Below are 17,265 nucleotides of genomic sequence, written 5' to 3'. Positions count from 1 at the left end.
GCCACAGGGTTCAGTATTAGGCCCCACTCTGTTCAACTTATTTATCAATCACCTGATAGAGGGGCTGCACAGCAAAATATCAATATTTGCAGATGACACAAAATTATACAATATAATTAATGCAACAGAGGACAATGTGCGGCTACAAATGGACCTGGATAAGCTGGGAGCTTGGGCAGAAAAATGGCATATGCAGTTCAATGTTGAAAAATGTAAGACTATGCACATGGGCAGGAGAAACGGATGTCACCAATATTCAATTAATGGAGTACCGCTAGGAAAAAGTGATATGGAAAAGGATCTGAGGGTATTAGTGGATAGTAGACTAAACTGGAGTAACCAATGCCAGTCAGCTGCTGCAAAGGCAAATAAAGTCTTGGGGTGCATTAAAAGAGGTATAGGGGCGAAGGATGAGAACATTATCCTTCCATTATATAAGGCACTAGTCAGGCCTCACATGGAATACTGCGTACAATTCTGGTCACCGGTGCTCCGGAAAGATGTCACAGTGCTTGAGGGGATTCAAAGAAGTAAACAAACTAAACTAATACATGGAATGACGGGACTGGAATACCCAGAGAGGCTATCCAAATTGGGATTATTTACTCTAGAAAAAAGACGGTTAAGAGGCGACCAAATAACCATGTATAAGTACATGAGGGGACAACACATGGATCTCTCCCAAGATCTGTTTACACCCAGGACCGCGACGGTAACAAGAGGACATCCGCTACGATTAGAGGAAAGTAGGTTTCATCAGCAACATAGAAGGGGATTCTTTACTGTAAGAGCAGTTAGACTGTGGAACTCTCTGCCGGAGGAAGTGGTGATTGCAAAATCCATAGAGGAGTTTAAAAGGGGACTTGATGTCTTTCTGGAGAGGAAGGATATTATAAGCTATAAATCTAAGATTATTTGTTAATCCGGGTATACAGGCAGATAGGAACTATTAGGGGTTGATCCAGGGAACAGCCTGAATGCCATTAGGGAGTCGGGAAGGAATTTTTTCCCCAAAAGGGCTAATTGGCTTCTGCCCTTGGGGGTTTTTTGCCTTCCTCTGGATCAACACAGGAGGATAGACAGGCTGGACTAGATGGACATTGTCTTCATTCAGCCTTACATACTATGTTACTATGTAATGCTAGGATTGCTGTTTTTTATTTCACTTACCAAAAATGTAATAAAAAATGAGCTAAAAGAGTCCCAAAGTGGTGCCAAGGAAAACTAGAAGTCTTCCACAAATACAAACCCTCACATAGCTGTGTCATCAGAAAAGTAAATGTACCCCAAAAATGAGCCATTCAGAAATACAATTCACCCTCAAAATCCGTCTCTCATACGGCGACAGGGATGGAAAAATAGAAAAGCAATGGCTTTCAAGAAGTGTATGGAAAAAGTGCCATATCCTTAAAGCCCAAGAGAGCTGCATGTCCAGAGACACGGAAGCATGATCATTGCTCTTATATCATAGTAATTCTGTTATAATTGCTCTCATTATTATTTTACCAGCTCGAGGCACCTTTTTATGTTTTTATGCTACTGTGGCGCCGTTGTAATGAATGCTTATTTATATAGAATGTAGCATTATATTCTCCCAAGTTTTGGACTAGCAGTGTTCATCTGAAACCGCCCTCTTTAACGTTTTTTACGTGTGCATTTCATGCGTATGCAAACCTATAGTCCTGCTCTATCCTCCTGTGTATTGCGCAGCAAAGGCTCCAAAAGAAATCTATGGGAGGTGCGTAAATACGCGGAAACATATACTGAGCAATTCAATGAAAAACAGAACACATCTACATGTCATTAGGCTAAATAGCCTTTTAAATCGGGAGGGGGGGGCATACGCACATGTGGACACATGTCCTGCATGCGCAAAAAGTACAGTAACATGCACTGATATGTAAACAAATCTACCTTGTTTACTGCGCATGCGCATGTGCTCTTGTGAAGCTGCCTTAAGGTTCTATGCATTCTTTCTCTTTGTGTGCCCTCCCAGTGCCTACATATAGCCCCATGGGCCCTGCAAATACCGGGAGAACATCCCTTCTGCCTCCGTTAGGTTGTAATAACTCAGTATACGCTTTTCTTAAGTGTATAATAAAGGACAGTCGGCATCGCTTCCCAATACAGTGAGTCACTACAAAAACTATATGGGGATCCGTTTTTTTTTTACTTTTTAACATCAGGGCCAATAAGCAATGTATAAAGAGATAGAAAAGGGGTGGAGCAAACCCGGTGTGTGTGAGGGTCCGGAGCCCGGTATGATATCCGGGACCAGAAGCATCAAGGAGTTGAAGATGTAGATGTGTGTGAAAACTGATTTTACTAGGAGGCGCTTCCGACCAGATAGACTCACCAATTGGTGGACAAAATGGAGTGAATGGAGAAACAATACTGATAGTCCAGCGCTGCTCTCCATTAAATCTTTAACAGGCAGTGGGATAAGATTTATCAAACTTCTCTTTTAATTGTGTCAATTAAAACCAGCAGATACGCATTTCGGGGTAGGCCTCTTTATCAGTTGGCTGGGTTAGACTAGGTTACAGAAAATAAAATAAAGAAATCCAAAAAAACAAGAGAACATAAGCATAATTAAAAAAAGAGCATTTGGGACAATTTGTAATAAATAATGCATAAAAGGTAAAATTAAATAAATACATATAAGTAAAACTATATGTCACATATTTTGGACAATGCACATTTAAAATTCATTTGTATGCACTGTGAATAATTAAGTAAAAGAAAACATTTGTACATAAGAGATGTAAGAAGTATAATATAAAGATTTCACCTATACAGTGATGACAATATAAAATGGATGTGATTTGAATATTAAATTGGCATAAAATATGACCGCTGGTGGTGTATCCTAAAACGGTGGATGGCAAATAACTAGCGCTTAAAGTGATGGGGACCTCTGCGCTAGAACAAGAAAAATGGTTGCAAAATGAATGCAGTCTTCAAAGTGATGAGCGTATCTTTCTGATAATCACAGCCGTATAAGGGGACAAAACGAAACTGTTGATTTCAATAGGAGTTCAGTGGTTTCGTTTGCACTGCTGGGATTTCTCAGCTGTAAATACTACGGCCAAGAAAATATAGGACATGCCCTATCCTCCCCGCCCCTAGTGAATCCATCATGCAGGGAAGATCGGACAGCCTCTACCTTCCCGCCTCTTTTTTCAAACTCATGTGCTCTGTGGAGTTTGAACTGCCTTAGAGGAAGAAGAAATCTCCCTCGTTCAGGCGCAGATACGCTTTATGCTACCGAGCATAGTTGCACCCACGGCAGTCTGTTTTCGCCCTCCGAGAGAGAATACAACAGGAGTGCAGATAGAAATGTGAATTATACAATCAAGTTTTTCAATGAGGGCTTAAACAGATAGGCGCATGCGCTAATACGCTCGCCGCTGCGGAGTGTATTTCCGCATGTACTGGGAGGGGGGGGGAGTTGGCTTTTTAAACGCTGTGCTATAGCGTGTGAGTTTGAAAGAAAAAAAGCTGGAAAATAGGTCCTGCCCTATCTTTCTTCCTCGTAGACGTGTGCGAAAGCTAGGGCAAGTCCTATCTGTTTTCACGCCTACTATTAATGGGCGGGAATACCGCTAGTCTAAACAAAACCATTGAAATCTATGCTTTAGTTTTGTCCCGTTTTCAAAACAGGATAAAACACGCCCATGTGTTTAAGCGCTAAGAAAAAGAAAATATTGTGTTTCATGTTTTCTAGTTCCCCAGACACACTGAAACACATGTCCGCCCCTAAGGACATGAAGACTAATGTCATGAAGGATCTGGAGTACCTGGATATGAATTTGCCTAAAGGGAGTTATGTGATTCTAATGTCGCTAGCAGATGGCCGAATTCTCTGGAATACTTTACATGATCAATATCATCCGTTAGGTAATCTGTACTTAATGTATTATTTTATTATATCTACCTTGTAGAGCACCATCCCTGGCACAATAGCAGACCATGCCTTTGCTATCGAGCCTCTTGTGAGAGGGGCCAACACTGAACTGCTGCCGCTGCTTCCTTTAAGGCCTTATTGACACAAGCGTTTTATTGCACCCATTTTGCCGCAATAAAACGTTGGCTGAAAATCGCGACCATCTGAAGCATTGGATTTCAATGCATTCATTCTGATGGGCAATATCTAGCTGCGTAAAATTGGCCCACCGGAAAAGATAGCACATACTCTGCTGATTCCGGCGGTCACTTTTAACCAGGACTGGAAAAAATAGGTCCTACCCTATCTTTTGGCCATGATCAGGCGGCAGCTCTCATAGAAGCCTATGGGAGCTGCCGGCAAAGGGACGGGGAGGAAATTTAACACGGTTAGCGCTGCTAAACTCCCTCTCTATGCCGGCAGCTCCCAAACGCTTCTATGAGAGCTTCTATTACTTAAAGGGGTTGTCCCGCTGCAGCAAGTGGGTCTATACACTTCTGTATGGCCATATTAATGCACTTTGTAATGTACATTGTGCATTAATTATGAGCCATACAGAAGTTATAAAAAGTTTTTCACTTACCTGCTCCGTTGCTAGCGTCCTCGTCTCCATGGTTGCCGTCTAATTTTCGCCGTCTAATGGCCAAATTAGACGCGCTTGCGCAGTCCGGGTCTTCTTATCTTCTCAATGGGGCTCCGTGTAGCTCCGCCCCATCACGTGCCGATTCCAGCCAATCAGGAGGCTGGAATCGGCAATGGACCACACAGAAGCCCTGCGGTCCACAGAGGGAGAAGATGCCGGCGGCCATCTTCAGCAGGTAAGTAAGAAGTCACCGGAGCGCGGGGATTCAGGTAAGCGCTGTCCGGTGATCTTTTTTAACCCCTGCATCGGGGTTGTCTCGCGCCGAACGGGGGGGGGTTTGAAAAAAAAAAAAACGTTTCGGCGCGGGACAACCCCTTTAAAATTGCTCCACAGCTGCTCTGTACTTCCCAGTTGTTGACCTTCTCTTGTTAGTGATTGGCTGCAGCTGTCACATGTCCTGGCCAGCAGCAATCAGGAAGCACAAAGAGGCTGTGGTGCAATTTTAACTAATGCCCCCACTAGGGAGATGTCACTGTGTGTAGATTTATTCGGCTCCATGTAAGTCACTGAGAGTTACATGCCACTAGAATTTTATTATGTATTTATTTAAACAAAAAGCCCCCATATACTGTATGTACGTGTATATACTACAGCTTCATTTCAGTATGCACAAATAAAACAAATATGCTTTCTACACATGAATTGAGCCTTGATTTCCTTCAGGGACTTTTCACATGGGCGGAGTTATGCTGAAGAACAAATCTGTAGGTCTGGGCAAAAAGAGCTGGGCGCATGCACTAATATGCTCGCCGCTATGGACCTGTTTTATTCTTTCTTGAGTTTTTAAACTCTGCACTAGTTCGCACGAGTTTGAAAAAAAATGCAGGAAGGTAGGTTCTGCCCTTTCATTCTCGTAGAATTAACACGCGACAATCCCGATAGTGAAATCAATGGTATCATTTTTTGTCCCCTTATGCGGTTGCGATTTTCATGGCTCCATAATGGGATTAAAACACGCCCATCTGTTTTAGCTCTCTAAGGGTGAGACACCCCATAGACACCTGGGGGAAAAACGCAGCAAATTCACAAACGTTGGTGGGTAGTCACCCTAACTGTGGATTTTGATGCAGAATTGCAGGTAGCTTTTAATCCATTTTCAATTCTGCATCAAAACCTGCAGATTTTAGTGCAGAATTTACCGCAGCTTGTGGTGCATTATGCGGCCACATTCCATCCTGCATGTTTTTCTCATTAAAGTATCCACCCTTAGCAGTGAGCATTACTTGCCTAAAAGATCCATATTTATCACAAAGTTGCTTCTTTTGTTCATTTCTGAAAAAACTGTGAATTGGATACGTGTATTGAAATTAAGTTGCGTTCAGGTTTTGCTCGGTGGCCCTGTGATTCCTGTGCGCAGTATCGATAGAGTAAATAAGAAAGATGGAACAATATCTCCACAGTGCCACGTATTGGAAGGCAGCATTCCTGCTGCCTTCCAATAGTTGGCACTGTGGAGGGATTGTTCCATCTTTCTTATTTGCATATTACCATATGATGAATATAGCATGAATGGCCTTTTAAATCTCCTCACTCACTCACCGTTGAGGTGCTCTCCCTAAGGGGAAAAGATAGCGTTCCTGACGCATATTGCTAGAGTGAAATGTCTTTTTAGTCTTTTGTTTTCTTTCAAACAGGACAATTAAATAAGGACATCACATATGAACAATTCTATGGCTTCCTCAGCTGTCTTAAGGTACAAAACCAGTTTACGTAACAAGTTCATTACAATGAAAAGAACATACTCTTCTCTACAGAACTTTCATAGCTTTTCATATGATGCTGCAGTAAAAACTGAAGTGGATGATCTCCTTGTTCTATTGATTTGGGATCACTGGGTGTAAAGATTCATTGTCAAAGACCACAATGGCACCTTGTAAATGACAGTACTGGCATCTTTCCCTCCATGAAAACTGAACTGCATCTATTTTTTATGTCTCATTGGTTTATTTTTCTTCTCTAAGAGCATTTTTTTACCTGAGTGCATTTACATAATAATCTTATTCTTTGCATTGAATTTTAAATTCTGTGTAATTTGCTCTAATTGTAGAGTAATCCGTGTGAAGGTTGGATGAACAAGAATGAAACTCTTCACAATCTAACCACAGAGGTACTGACGGACTGATTCGCTACATAAAGTATATGATTTTCTTCCAGTTTTGTTAAAATGGCTAGGATTATTGTGTTGGCCATCATACACCACATGGCTCAAAGTATGTGGGCAAGCCTTCAAATTAGGGGGTTAAGCCATTTTTGTCACATTTATTATTAAAAAGGGGTATCATAATAAGGGTATAACCAGCCCATCTCTGAAAACAAACATTAGCATTAGAATAGATCCGGAAGAGCTCATTGACTTGTAATCATCTTAAAGGGCCACTCTGGTGAATTCTTTTTTCATGCATTATGTAGCTATCCTAAATGCATTATGTAGCAATATATATACTTATATATACTAATATATAAGTAATCAAGTATTATCTTGGTTAGTTAGTTCTTTCTATCTGAAACTCCCAGCCTTTCTCCTCATATGGTCATGTGATCTCAGTTCTGACCCGCTCAGATCTACTTGTGCTTATGTGTTCAGTTTCTAATCAGTTTCTCAATCAGAAAATCGAAACTGAATGCCTAGTAATAGACAATCAGGAAGCCAGAAAAATAGGTATATTTAATCTGTCCAAGCATATTTTATTACGGAAGGAAGCCGAAATTCTTGCAAAAGGACTATCCTTCTGCCCATCGAAACAGGCAGATTTGTATGACCTATTTGTGGACCTAAACTCCCTAGTCAGAAATCTCACGCTAAAAAGGCATTTTGCATTGCAAGTGGATAATCATTAGAGATGAGCGAACGCGTTCGTCCGAGCTTGATATTCGTGCGAATATTAGGGTGTTCGGGATGTTCGTTATTCGTGACGAACACCATGCGGTGTTCTGGTTACTTTCACTTCCTTCCCTGAGACGTTAGCGCGCTTTTCTGGCCAATTGAAAGACAGGGAAGGCATTACAACTTCCCCCTGCAACGTTTAAGCCCTATACCACCCCCCTGCTGTGAGTGGCTGGCGAGATCAGGTGTTCGCCTAATATAAAAGTCGGCCCCTCCCGCGGCTCGCCTCAGATGCGGTGTGAGTTAGATGAGGGACAGTGCTGTTTGTACCGGAGCTGCTGTAGGGAAAGAATTGGTAGTTAGTGTAGGCTTCAAGACCCCCAAAGGTCCTTATTAGGGCCACTGATAGCTGTGTGTTGGCTGCTGTTAGCAGTGGGATTTTTTTTTCTTCTCAAAATCGGCTCTGCAGAGCGTTGCACCTGGCATTAGGGACAGAAGTGCTGCATAGGCAGGGAGAGTGTTAGGAGTGAGTGTAGCCTTCAAGAACCTCAACGGTCCTTTCTAGGGCCATATTTATCCGTGTGCAGTACTGTCCAGGCTGCTGTTGGCTGTGCTGCATTTTTTTTGGGCTTCTCAAAATCGCCTCTGCAGAGCATTCCACCCTCCATTGATACTGCAGGGAAAGAATTGTATAGGCAGGGCCACAACACAGTTATTATTCATAGAATATACGCAGTGCTGCCTGTTGGTGGGAAAAAACTGAAAAGAAATCTATTTGTCCAGCCTGTGTCCGTCCTTACGGGCGGTGGAGACGTGTGAGCTGCGTGAAAAACATTGCTAAATCATACGCAGCCAGCTACGCTTTACTGCTGGGTTCGCCATTTGCTTTCCTTAATTGGGAAAAAAAATACCTGCTCTCCAAGAGTTATAATAACTCTGCTACCCTCACGTTCTGTGACACATAAGCAGGGACACAGCGCAGTTATTAAACTTCGCAGGTTCATTGAATATACGCAGTGCTGCCTGTTGGTGGGAAAAAACTGAAAAGAAATCTATTTGTCCAGCCTGTGTCCGTCCTTACGCCTGTGGAGACGTGTGAGCTGCGTGAAAAACATTGCTAAATCATACGCAGCCAGCTACGCTTTACTGCTGGGTTCGCCATTTGCTTTCCTTAATTGGGAAAAAAAATACCTGCTCTGCCACAGTTAATAACTCTGCTACCCTCACGTTCTGTGACACATAAGCAGGGACACAGCGCAGTTATTAAACTTCGCAGGTTCATTGAATATACGCAGTGCTGCCTGTTGGTGGGAAAAAACTGAAAAGAAATCTATTTGTCCAGCCTGTGTCCGTCCTTACGCCTGTGGAGACGTGTGAGCTGCGTGAAAAACATTGCTAAATCATACGCAGCCAGCTACGCTTTACTGCTGGGTTCGCCATTTGCTTTCCTTAATTGGGAAAAAAAATACCTGCTCTCCAAGAGTTATAATAACTCTGCTACCCTCACGTTCTGTGACACATAAGCAGGGACACAGCGCAGTTATTAAACTTCGCAGGTTCATTGAATATACGCAGTGCTGCCTGTTGGTGGGAAAAAACTGAAAAGAAATCTATTTGTCCAGCCTGTGTCCGTCCTTACGCCTGTGGAGACGTGTGAGCTGCGTGAAAAACATTGCTAAATCATACGCAGCCAGCTACGCTTTACTGCTGGGTTCGCCATTTGCTTTCCTTAATTGGGAAAAAAAATACCTGCTCTGCCACAGTTAATAACTCTGCTACCCTCACGTTCTGTGACACATAAGCAGGGACACAGCACAGTTATTAAACTTAGATAATTCATTCACTAGAGGCAGTGGGGCCTTTCGTTTTCCAAAAAGGGCAAAAATTATATTTGGCCTGCAGTCTTGCGCCAATTTATTTCCTGCCTGGGAAATCTAATCACTGGTAATACAGCATGCTGAGGGGTAGGGGTAAGCCTAGAGGACGTGGACGTGGACGTGGCCGAGGACGCGGAGGGCCAAGTGAGGGTGTGGGCACAGGCCAAGCTCCTGATCCAGGTGTGTCGCAGCTGTCTGCTGCGCGATTAGGAGAGAGGCACGTTTCTGGCGTCCCCACATTCATCGCCCAATTAATGGGTCCACGCGGGAGACGGTTATTAGAAAATGAGCAGTGTGAGCAGGTCCTGTCCTGGATGGCAGAAAGTGCTTCGAGCAACCTATCGTCTACCCGCAGTTCTGCGCCGTCCACTGCTGCCAATCCGAATCCTCTGTCTGCTGCTCCTCCTTCCTCCCAGCCTCCTCACTCCACTACAATGACACCTGCTCAGGAGCGGGAACACTCCCAGGAACTGTTCTCGGGCCCCTGCTTAGATTGGGCAGCAGCGGTTCCTCTCCCACCAGAGGAGTTTATCGTCAGTGATGCCCAACCATTCGAAAGTTCCCGGGGTCCGGGGGAAGAGGCTGGGGACTTCCGCCAACTGTCTCAACAACTTTCTGTGGGTGAGGAGGACGATGACGATCAGACACAGTTGTCTTGCAGTGAGGTAGTAGTAAGGGCAGTAAGTCCCAGGGAGCAGCGCACAGAGGATTCGGAGGAAGAGCAGCAGGACGATGAGGTGACTGACCCCACCTGGTGTGCAACGCTTACTCAGGAGGACAGGTCTTCAGAGGGGGAGTCAAGGGCATCAGCAGGGCAGGTTGCAAGAGGCAGTGCAGTGGCCAGGGGTAGAGGCAGGGCCAGACCGAATAATCCACCAAGTGTTTCCCAAAGCGCCCCCTCGCGCCATGCCACCCTGCGGAGGCCGAGGTGCTCTAAGGTCTGGCAGTTTTTCACAGAGACGCCTGACGACCGACGAACAGTGGTGTGCAACCTTTGTCGCGCAAAGCTCAGCCGGGGAGCCAACACCAACAGCCTCACCACCACCACCATGCGCAGACATATGATGGCCAAGCACCCCGCAAGGTGGGACAAAGGCCGTTCACCGCCTCCGGTTTGCACCCCTGCCTCTCCCCCTGTGCCCCAACCTGCCACTGAGATGCAACCCCCCTCTCAGGACACAGGCACTACCGCCTCATGGCCTGCACCCACACCCTCATCTCCGCTGTCCTCGGCCCCATCCAGCAGTGTAGTTCAGCGCACCGTTCAGCCGTCGCTTGCGCAAGTGTTCGAGCGCAAGCGCAAGTACGCCGCCACGCACCCGCACGCTCAAACGTTAACCGTCCGCATCGCAAAATTCATCAGCCTTGAGATGCTGCCGTATAGGGTTGTGGAAACGGAGTCCTTCAAAAGTATCATGGAGGCGGCGGCCCCGCGCTACTCAGTTCCCAGTCGCCACTACTTTTCCCGATGTGCCGTCCCAGCCCTGCACGACCACGTCTCCCGCAACATTGTGCGCGCCCTCACCAACGCGGTTACTGCCACGGTCCACTTAACTACGGACACGTGGACAAGCACAGGCGGGCAGGGCCACTACATCTCCCTGACGGCACATTGGGTGAATTTAGTGGAGGCTGGGACAGAGTCAGAGCCTGGGACCGCTCACGTCCTACCCACCCCCAGAATTGCGGGCCCCAGCTCGGTGGTGGTTTCTGCGGAGGTGTATGCTTCCTCCACTAAAGCACCCTCCTCCTCCTCCTCCTCCTCCTCTGTCTCACAATCAAGATGTGTTAGCAGCAGCATGTCGCCAGCAGTCGGTGTCGCGCGGTGTGGCAGCACAGCGGTGGGCAAGCGTCAGCAGGCCGTGCTGAAACTACTCAGCTTAGGCGATAAGAGGCACACGGCCCACGAACTGCTGCAGGGTCTGACACAGCAGACCGACCGCTGGCTTGCGCCGCTGAGCCTCCAACCGGGCATGGTCGTGTGTGACAACGGCCGTAACCTGGTGGCGGCTCTGCAGCTCGGCAGCCTCACGCACGTGCCATGCCTGGCCCACGTCTTTAATTTGGTGGTTCAGCGGTTTCTGAAAAGCTACCCACGCTTGTCAGACCTGCTCGTAAAGGCGCGCCGGCTCTGCGCACATTTCCGCAAGTCCCACACGGACGCTGCCACCCTGCGCACCCTGCAACATCACTTTAAGCTGCCAGTGCACCGACTGCTGTGCGACGTGCCCACACGGTGGAACTCTACGCTCCACATGTTGGCCAGGCTCTATGAACAGCGTAGAGCTATAGTCGAATACCAACTCCAACATGGGCGGCGCAGTGGGAGTCAGCCTCCTCAATTCCTTTCAGAAGAGTGGGCCTGGTTGGCAGACATCTGCCATGTCCTTGGTAATTTTGAGGAGTCTACCCAGGTGGTGAGCGGCGATGCTACAATCATTAGCGTCACCATTCCTCTGCTATGCATCTTGAGAAATTCCCTGCAAACCATAAAGGCAGCTGCTTTGCGCTCGGAAACGGGGGCGGGGGAAGACAGTATGCCGCTGGATAGTCAGGGCACCCTCCTGTCTATTTCTCAGCGCGTACAGGAGGAGGAGGAGGAGCATGAGGAGGATGAGGAGGAGGGGGAAGAGACAGCTTGGCCCGCTGCTGACGGTACACCGGCTGATTGCCTGTCATCCTTTCAGCGTGTATGGCCTGAGGAGGAGGAGGAGGAGGAGGAGGAGGATCCTGATAGTGATCTTCCTAGTGAAGACAGCCATGTGTTGCGTACAGGTACCCTGGCACACATGGCTGACTTCATGTTAGGATGCCTTTCTCGTGACCCTCGCGTTGCACGCATTCTGGCCACGACGGATTACTGGGTGTACACACTGCTCGATCCACGGTATAAGGAGAACCTGCCCACTCTGATTCCCGAAGAGGAAAGGGGTTCGAGAGTGTTGCTATACCACAGGACCCTTGCGGACAAGCTGATGGTAAAATTCCCAGCCGACAGCGCTAGTGGCAGAAGGCGCAGTACCGAGGGCAAGGTAGCAGGGGATGTGCGTAGATCGAGCAGCATGTACATCCCAGGCAGTGCAACAGTCTTTAAGGGCCTGGCCAGCTTTATGGCTCCCCACCAAGACTGTGTCACCGCTCCCCAGTCACGGCTGAGTCGGCGGGAGCACTGTAAAAGGATGGTGAGGGAGTACGTAGCGGATCGCACGACCATCCTTGGTGACGCCTCTGCCCCCTACAACTACTGGGTGTCGAAGCTGGACACGTGGCCTGAACTAGCCCTGTATGCCCTTGAGGTGCTTGCTTGTCCTGCGGCTAGCGTCTTGTCGGAGAGGGTGTTTAGTGCGGCTGGGGGAATCATCACCGATAAGCGTAGCCGCTTGTCAACCGACAGTGCCGACAGGCTAACACTCATCAAGATGAACAAAGGCTGGATTTCCCCAGACTTCTGTTCTCCACCAGCGGACAGCAGCGATACGTAAGCAATACGTAGGCTGCACCCGCGGATGGAAGCTACGTTCTCTCTCACCATCCAAAACGGGGACATTTGTGCTTCATCAATCTGTGTCTAATATTCCTCCTCCTCCTCCTCCTGCTCCTCCTCCTGAAACCTCACGTAATCACGCTGAACGGGCAATTTTTCTTAGGGCCACAAGGCTCACTCAAATAATTTTTCAGAACAATTTTTATAAGTTTCAATTAGCTTAAAAGCGTTGGAACTTTAACTTGAACCAATTTTTCGTTACACTGGGCTGCCTCCAGGCCTAGTTACCACTTAAGCCACATTAACCAAAGCGATTCACCTGCCATCTTGGTTGGGCATGGCCAATTTTTACTGAGGTACATTAGTACTGTTGGTACACCAATTTTTTGGGGCCCTCACCTACAGTGTAATCATAGTAATTTCTATGTTCTTCGCCTGCACTCATGGTACAGAAAGGTGTGTGGGGTTGGCCTACAGTTTAGCTACATAAATGTCACTTGTGCCTTGGCTATACTAAGGCTACTGAAATGGAACGAAGACTGCGCTCCCACTATACTGCTGCTTCAGAATTGTTACTGGGGCCTGTCTTGAGTGCTACTATTGCTTACATGGAACGAAGACTGCGCTCCCGCTATACTGCTGCTTCAGAATTGTTACTGGGGCCTGTCTTGAGTGCTACTATTGCTTACATGGAACGAAGACTGCGCTCCCGCTATACTGCTGCTTCAGAATTGTTACTGGGGCCTGTCTTGAGTGCTACTATTGCTTACATGGAACGAAGACTGCGCTCCCGCTATACTGCTGCTTCAGAATTGTTACTGGGGCCTGTCTTGAGTGCTACTATTGCTTACATGGAACGGACACGTGGAGAGGACACGTAGTGCCTCAAAAACATCCCCCTCCTCCTCCAACAGGGAAAACATTGTTGGCAAATGCCTTTGCATTGGTTCGTCTGGCGGCAGTCCAAGAATTTCACCTTTACCGACACTACAAGAGAGCCCCCCCACCATCCCCCCGCCACGGCCCACTTAATCCTGGCCACATTCCGAAAACCAACAAAATACAACCGTGGTACTAGGTCCGCAGTCACCACCACATTACCACCAACGCGGTTACTGTTAAGGTGCATATAACCACGGACACGTGGAGAGGACACGTAGTGCCTCAAAAACATCCCCCTCCTCCTCCAACAGGGAAAACATTGTTGGCAAATGCCTTTGCATTGGTTCGTCTGGCGGCAGTCCAAGAATTTCACCTTTACCGACACTACAAGAGAGCCCCCCCACCATCCCCCCGCCACGGCCCACTTAATCCTGGCCACATTCCGAAAACCAACAAAATACAACCGTGGTACTAGGTCCGCAGTCACCACCACATTACCACCAACGCGGTTACTGTTAAGGTGCATATAACCAGTCTGACTGGGGCATGCAGACACCTTGACAGAATGAATAGTGTGTGGCACATAGGTTCCCCATTGCTATGCCCACGTGTGCAGCTCCTGATGGCGGTGGCACAGGATTCTATTTCTCATTGCTTCTGTACAGCATTGTGGGCTATCGCCCCGCCCCTATTAAAGAGGGTCGCTACCTAGCCGTGCCAACCCTGTGCAGTGTGTGCCTGCGGTCCCTCGTCGTGGCAGACGCACTTCTAAATAGACATGAGGGTGGTGTGGCATGAGGGCAGCTGAAGGCTGCGCAGGGACAGTTTGGTGTGCGCTGTGGGGGGGAGGGGGTGCGGTTGGGCAGCATGTAACTCAGGAGAAGTGGCAGTAGAGTGTCATGCAGGCAGTGATTGTGCTTTGTTGGAGGTAGTGTGGTGCTTAGCAAAGGTATGCCATGCTAATGAGCGCTTTTCAGAAGTAAAAGTTGTTGGGAGGGGGAGGGGCCCACTCTTGCCGCTATTGTGGCTTAATAGTGGGACCTGTGAACTTAGGATGCAGCCCAACATGTAGCCCCTCGCCTGCCCTATCCGTCACTGTGTCATTCCCATCACTTTCCTGAATTGCCCAGATTTTCACACATGAAAACCTTAGCGAGCATCGGCGAAATACAAAAATGTTCTGGTCGCCCATTGACTTCAATGGGGTTCGTTGTTCGAAACGAACCCTCGAGCATCACGGGAAGTTCGTTACGAATAACGAACACCCGAACATTTTGGTGTTCGCTCATCTCTAATAATCATCCATCAAACAGTGAGATGATTAAATCCTTTGACATATGCAATCCTATCTTAACTGACTTAAGACCGAAAAGTCATTTTTTTCCCATTGAAAGTAAAGGCAAATTCATCGATTTGTTCTATCAGAGTGTTCTGGATGATTTTTCCACCATGTGTAACAATAGAAATAACAGTACTTCAAATATAAATAGAAAAGAATTAATCACCATAAAAAATTTATCAGAGAATAAGGATATTATAGTTAAAAAAGCTGATAATGGAGGAGGCACAGTAATAATGGATAGAGACTATTATAGCAGAGAAGCCATGAGAATATTAAGTGACGAAAGCTACTATAAAAAACTATTTTATGATCCAACGAAAAAAATTTCAGAAGCCCTGTATATTTTTATAGAAAAAGCTCTGGAAAATAACTGTATCTCAAAAGATGAATATAAATTCATCTATAACCGAAATCCAGAGATCCCTTATTTTTATTTTTTACCTAAGGTGCACAAAGACACTTTAGAACCACCAGGGCGACCCATAATCTTGGGTATTAACTCTATAACAAGCCCCCTTTCAGAATACATTGATAGACATCTCCAGAGATACGTAATTCATTTACCATCTTATATTAAGGATACGGGACATGTTTTAACCCTTTTAAAAGATATTACTTGGAGAGACACATCAATATGGGTGACATTAGATGTGTCCTCTCTTTATTCAAATATTTTACACCATTTAGGTTTGGAAGCAATGTCATATTTTTTTAGAAAATGACCCTCTTATGCCGCCTAAACAAAAAAACTTTTTAATAGAAGCAATTAGTTTTATTCTTAATAATAATTATTTTACTTATAACGAAGGGTTTTACATACAGACAAGAGGTACAGCGATGGGGACAAAATTTGCCCCCAGTTACGCTAATTTATTTATGGGTTTTTTCGAAAAAAATATTTTTTATGATGATAGAATTTCTTTTTATAGGCGTTTTATAGATGACATTTTATTTATTTGGGAAGGTACTCTGGAAGATTTAAACACGTTTCTTTTTAAAATTAATGATAATAATTTTAATTTAAAATTTGAATGGAATATTAGCAAAACTGAAGTAGTTTTTTTAGATCTAGTTTTAACAGCTAAGGAAGGTGAAATACAGATGCGTACCCACTTTAAACCTACCGATTGTAACAGCTTTTTAAATTTTTTTAGCTGTCACAAAAAAGAGTGAAAAATGAACATTCCTTTCGGTCAGTTTAGGAGGATACGCAGGAACTGCTCTACAATTGATATGTATGCCTCCCAAGCACAAATTTTAAAAGAACGTTTTAAAAATAAAGGATACCCTCCCGACCTCATCGAAGCCGCATATAACAAAGCCTGTATGGATTTAAACCATACAAAAAAAACCCAGATGAAAAAAGATAAATTAGATATTCAAAAAAATGTCCTATTTGTTACCAAATACAATTCACAATATAACCTTATTGAAAAAATTTTGAAAAAAAATTGGGAAATCCTAATGAGAGACCCTATATTATATAGAGAAATCCAAAACAACCCGAAAATAGTCTATCGTAGGAACAAAACCCTGCAAAATACACTAGCTCCCTCAAATCCGTTTAAAAAATTCCAAAAAGAAATATATAATAAATCTAAAACAGTTGGAGTGTTTAAATGCGGAAGAAAGCGCTGTAAGTGTTGCGACAGCATTGGACAAGGAAGAAAAGAGATCTATTGTAACAGAGAAAAGAAAAATATAAAAATAGACCAATTCTTGAATTGCTGTTCTCGCTTTATAATCTACTTAATAGAGTGTCCATGTAGACTACAATATATTGGTCGCACTACAAACACTTTAAGTTCCAGATTAAATCAGCACAGATTTAATATTTCTATGAGTTACATGAAGCATAGTGTTTCACGGTACTTTGCATTGAAACATCAAAAAAACCCAAAGGACCTGCGCATCACACCTTTAGAACATATGCGCACCTACTCCTTTTCACAACTAAAAACCAGGGAAATGTTCTGGATCTACAGGATGGATTCGTTAGTGCCTGTTGGATTAAATGAGGTGCTGGAAAAAATATAAGGAACGACACTATACTGTATTAGAATAGGAGTATTTAGAGACATCTTTGTTTAACATATTATTTGGTAGATAGGAATAGATATTATGTAAATTATGATAGTATTTTTGGATATATATAGGTTTATCTTTATTAGTATTCTCTTAAGAAAGATGTATGTGATTTTTATTTTCTCTTCTTTATAAAATACCAAATAGGAATAATGATATATAAATTATATATGTAGATAGTT

General features: G+C 45.1%; 1 protein-coding gene across 1 annotated transcript in view; it reads left to right on the top strand.

Annotated features, from left to right (window-relative positions):
* The window catches only part of AOAH (acyloxyacyl hydrolase), a 110,403-nt gene that overhangs the window by 47,865 nt on the left and 45,273 nt on the right, over positions 1-17,265 (top strand). Inside the window, exons 9-11 of the mRNA XM_066585465.1 lie at positions 3,728-3,900; positions 6,224-6,282; positions 6,637-6,696. Of these exons, the coding sequence (XP_066441562.1) occupies positions 3,728-3,900; positions 6,224-6,282; positions 6,637-6,696 (292 nt within the window). The remainder of the gene's footprint in view (positions 1-3,727; positions 3,901-6,223; positions 6,283-6,636; positions 6,697-17,265) is intronic.

The sequence above is a fragment of the Eleutherodactylus coqui genome, chromosome 12 (assembly GCF_035609145.1).
Source record: "Eleutherodactylus coqui strain aEleCoq1 chromosome 12, aEleCoq1.hap1, whole genome shotgun sequence".
Lineage (NCBI taxonomy): Eukaryota > Metazoa > Chordata > Amphibia > Anura > Eleutherodactylidae > Eleutherodactylus > Eleutherodactylus coqui.
The sequence above is the reverse complement of the archived record's forward strand: the minus strand, read 5'-3'. Positions and strand labels throughout refer to the sequence as shown.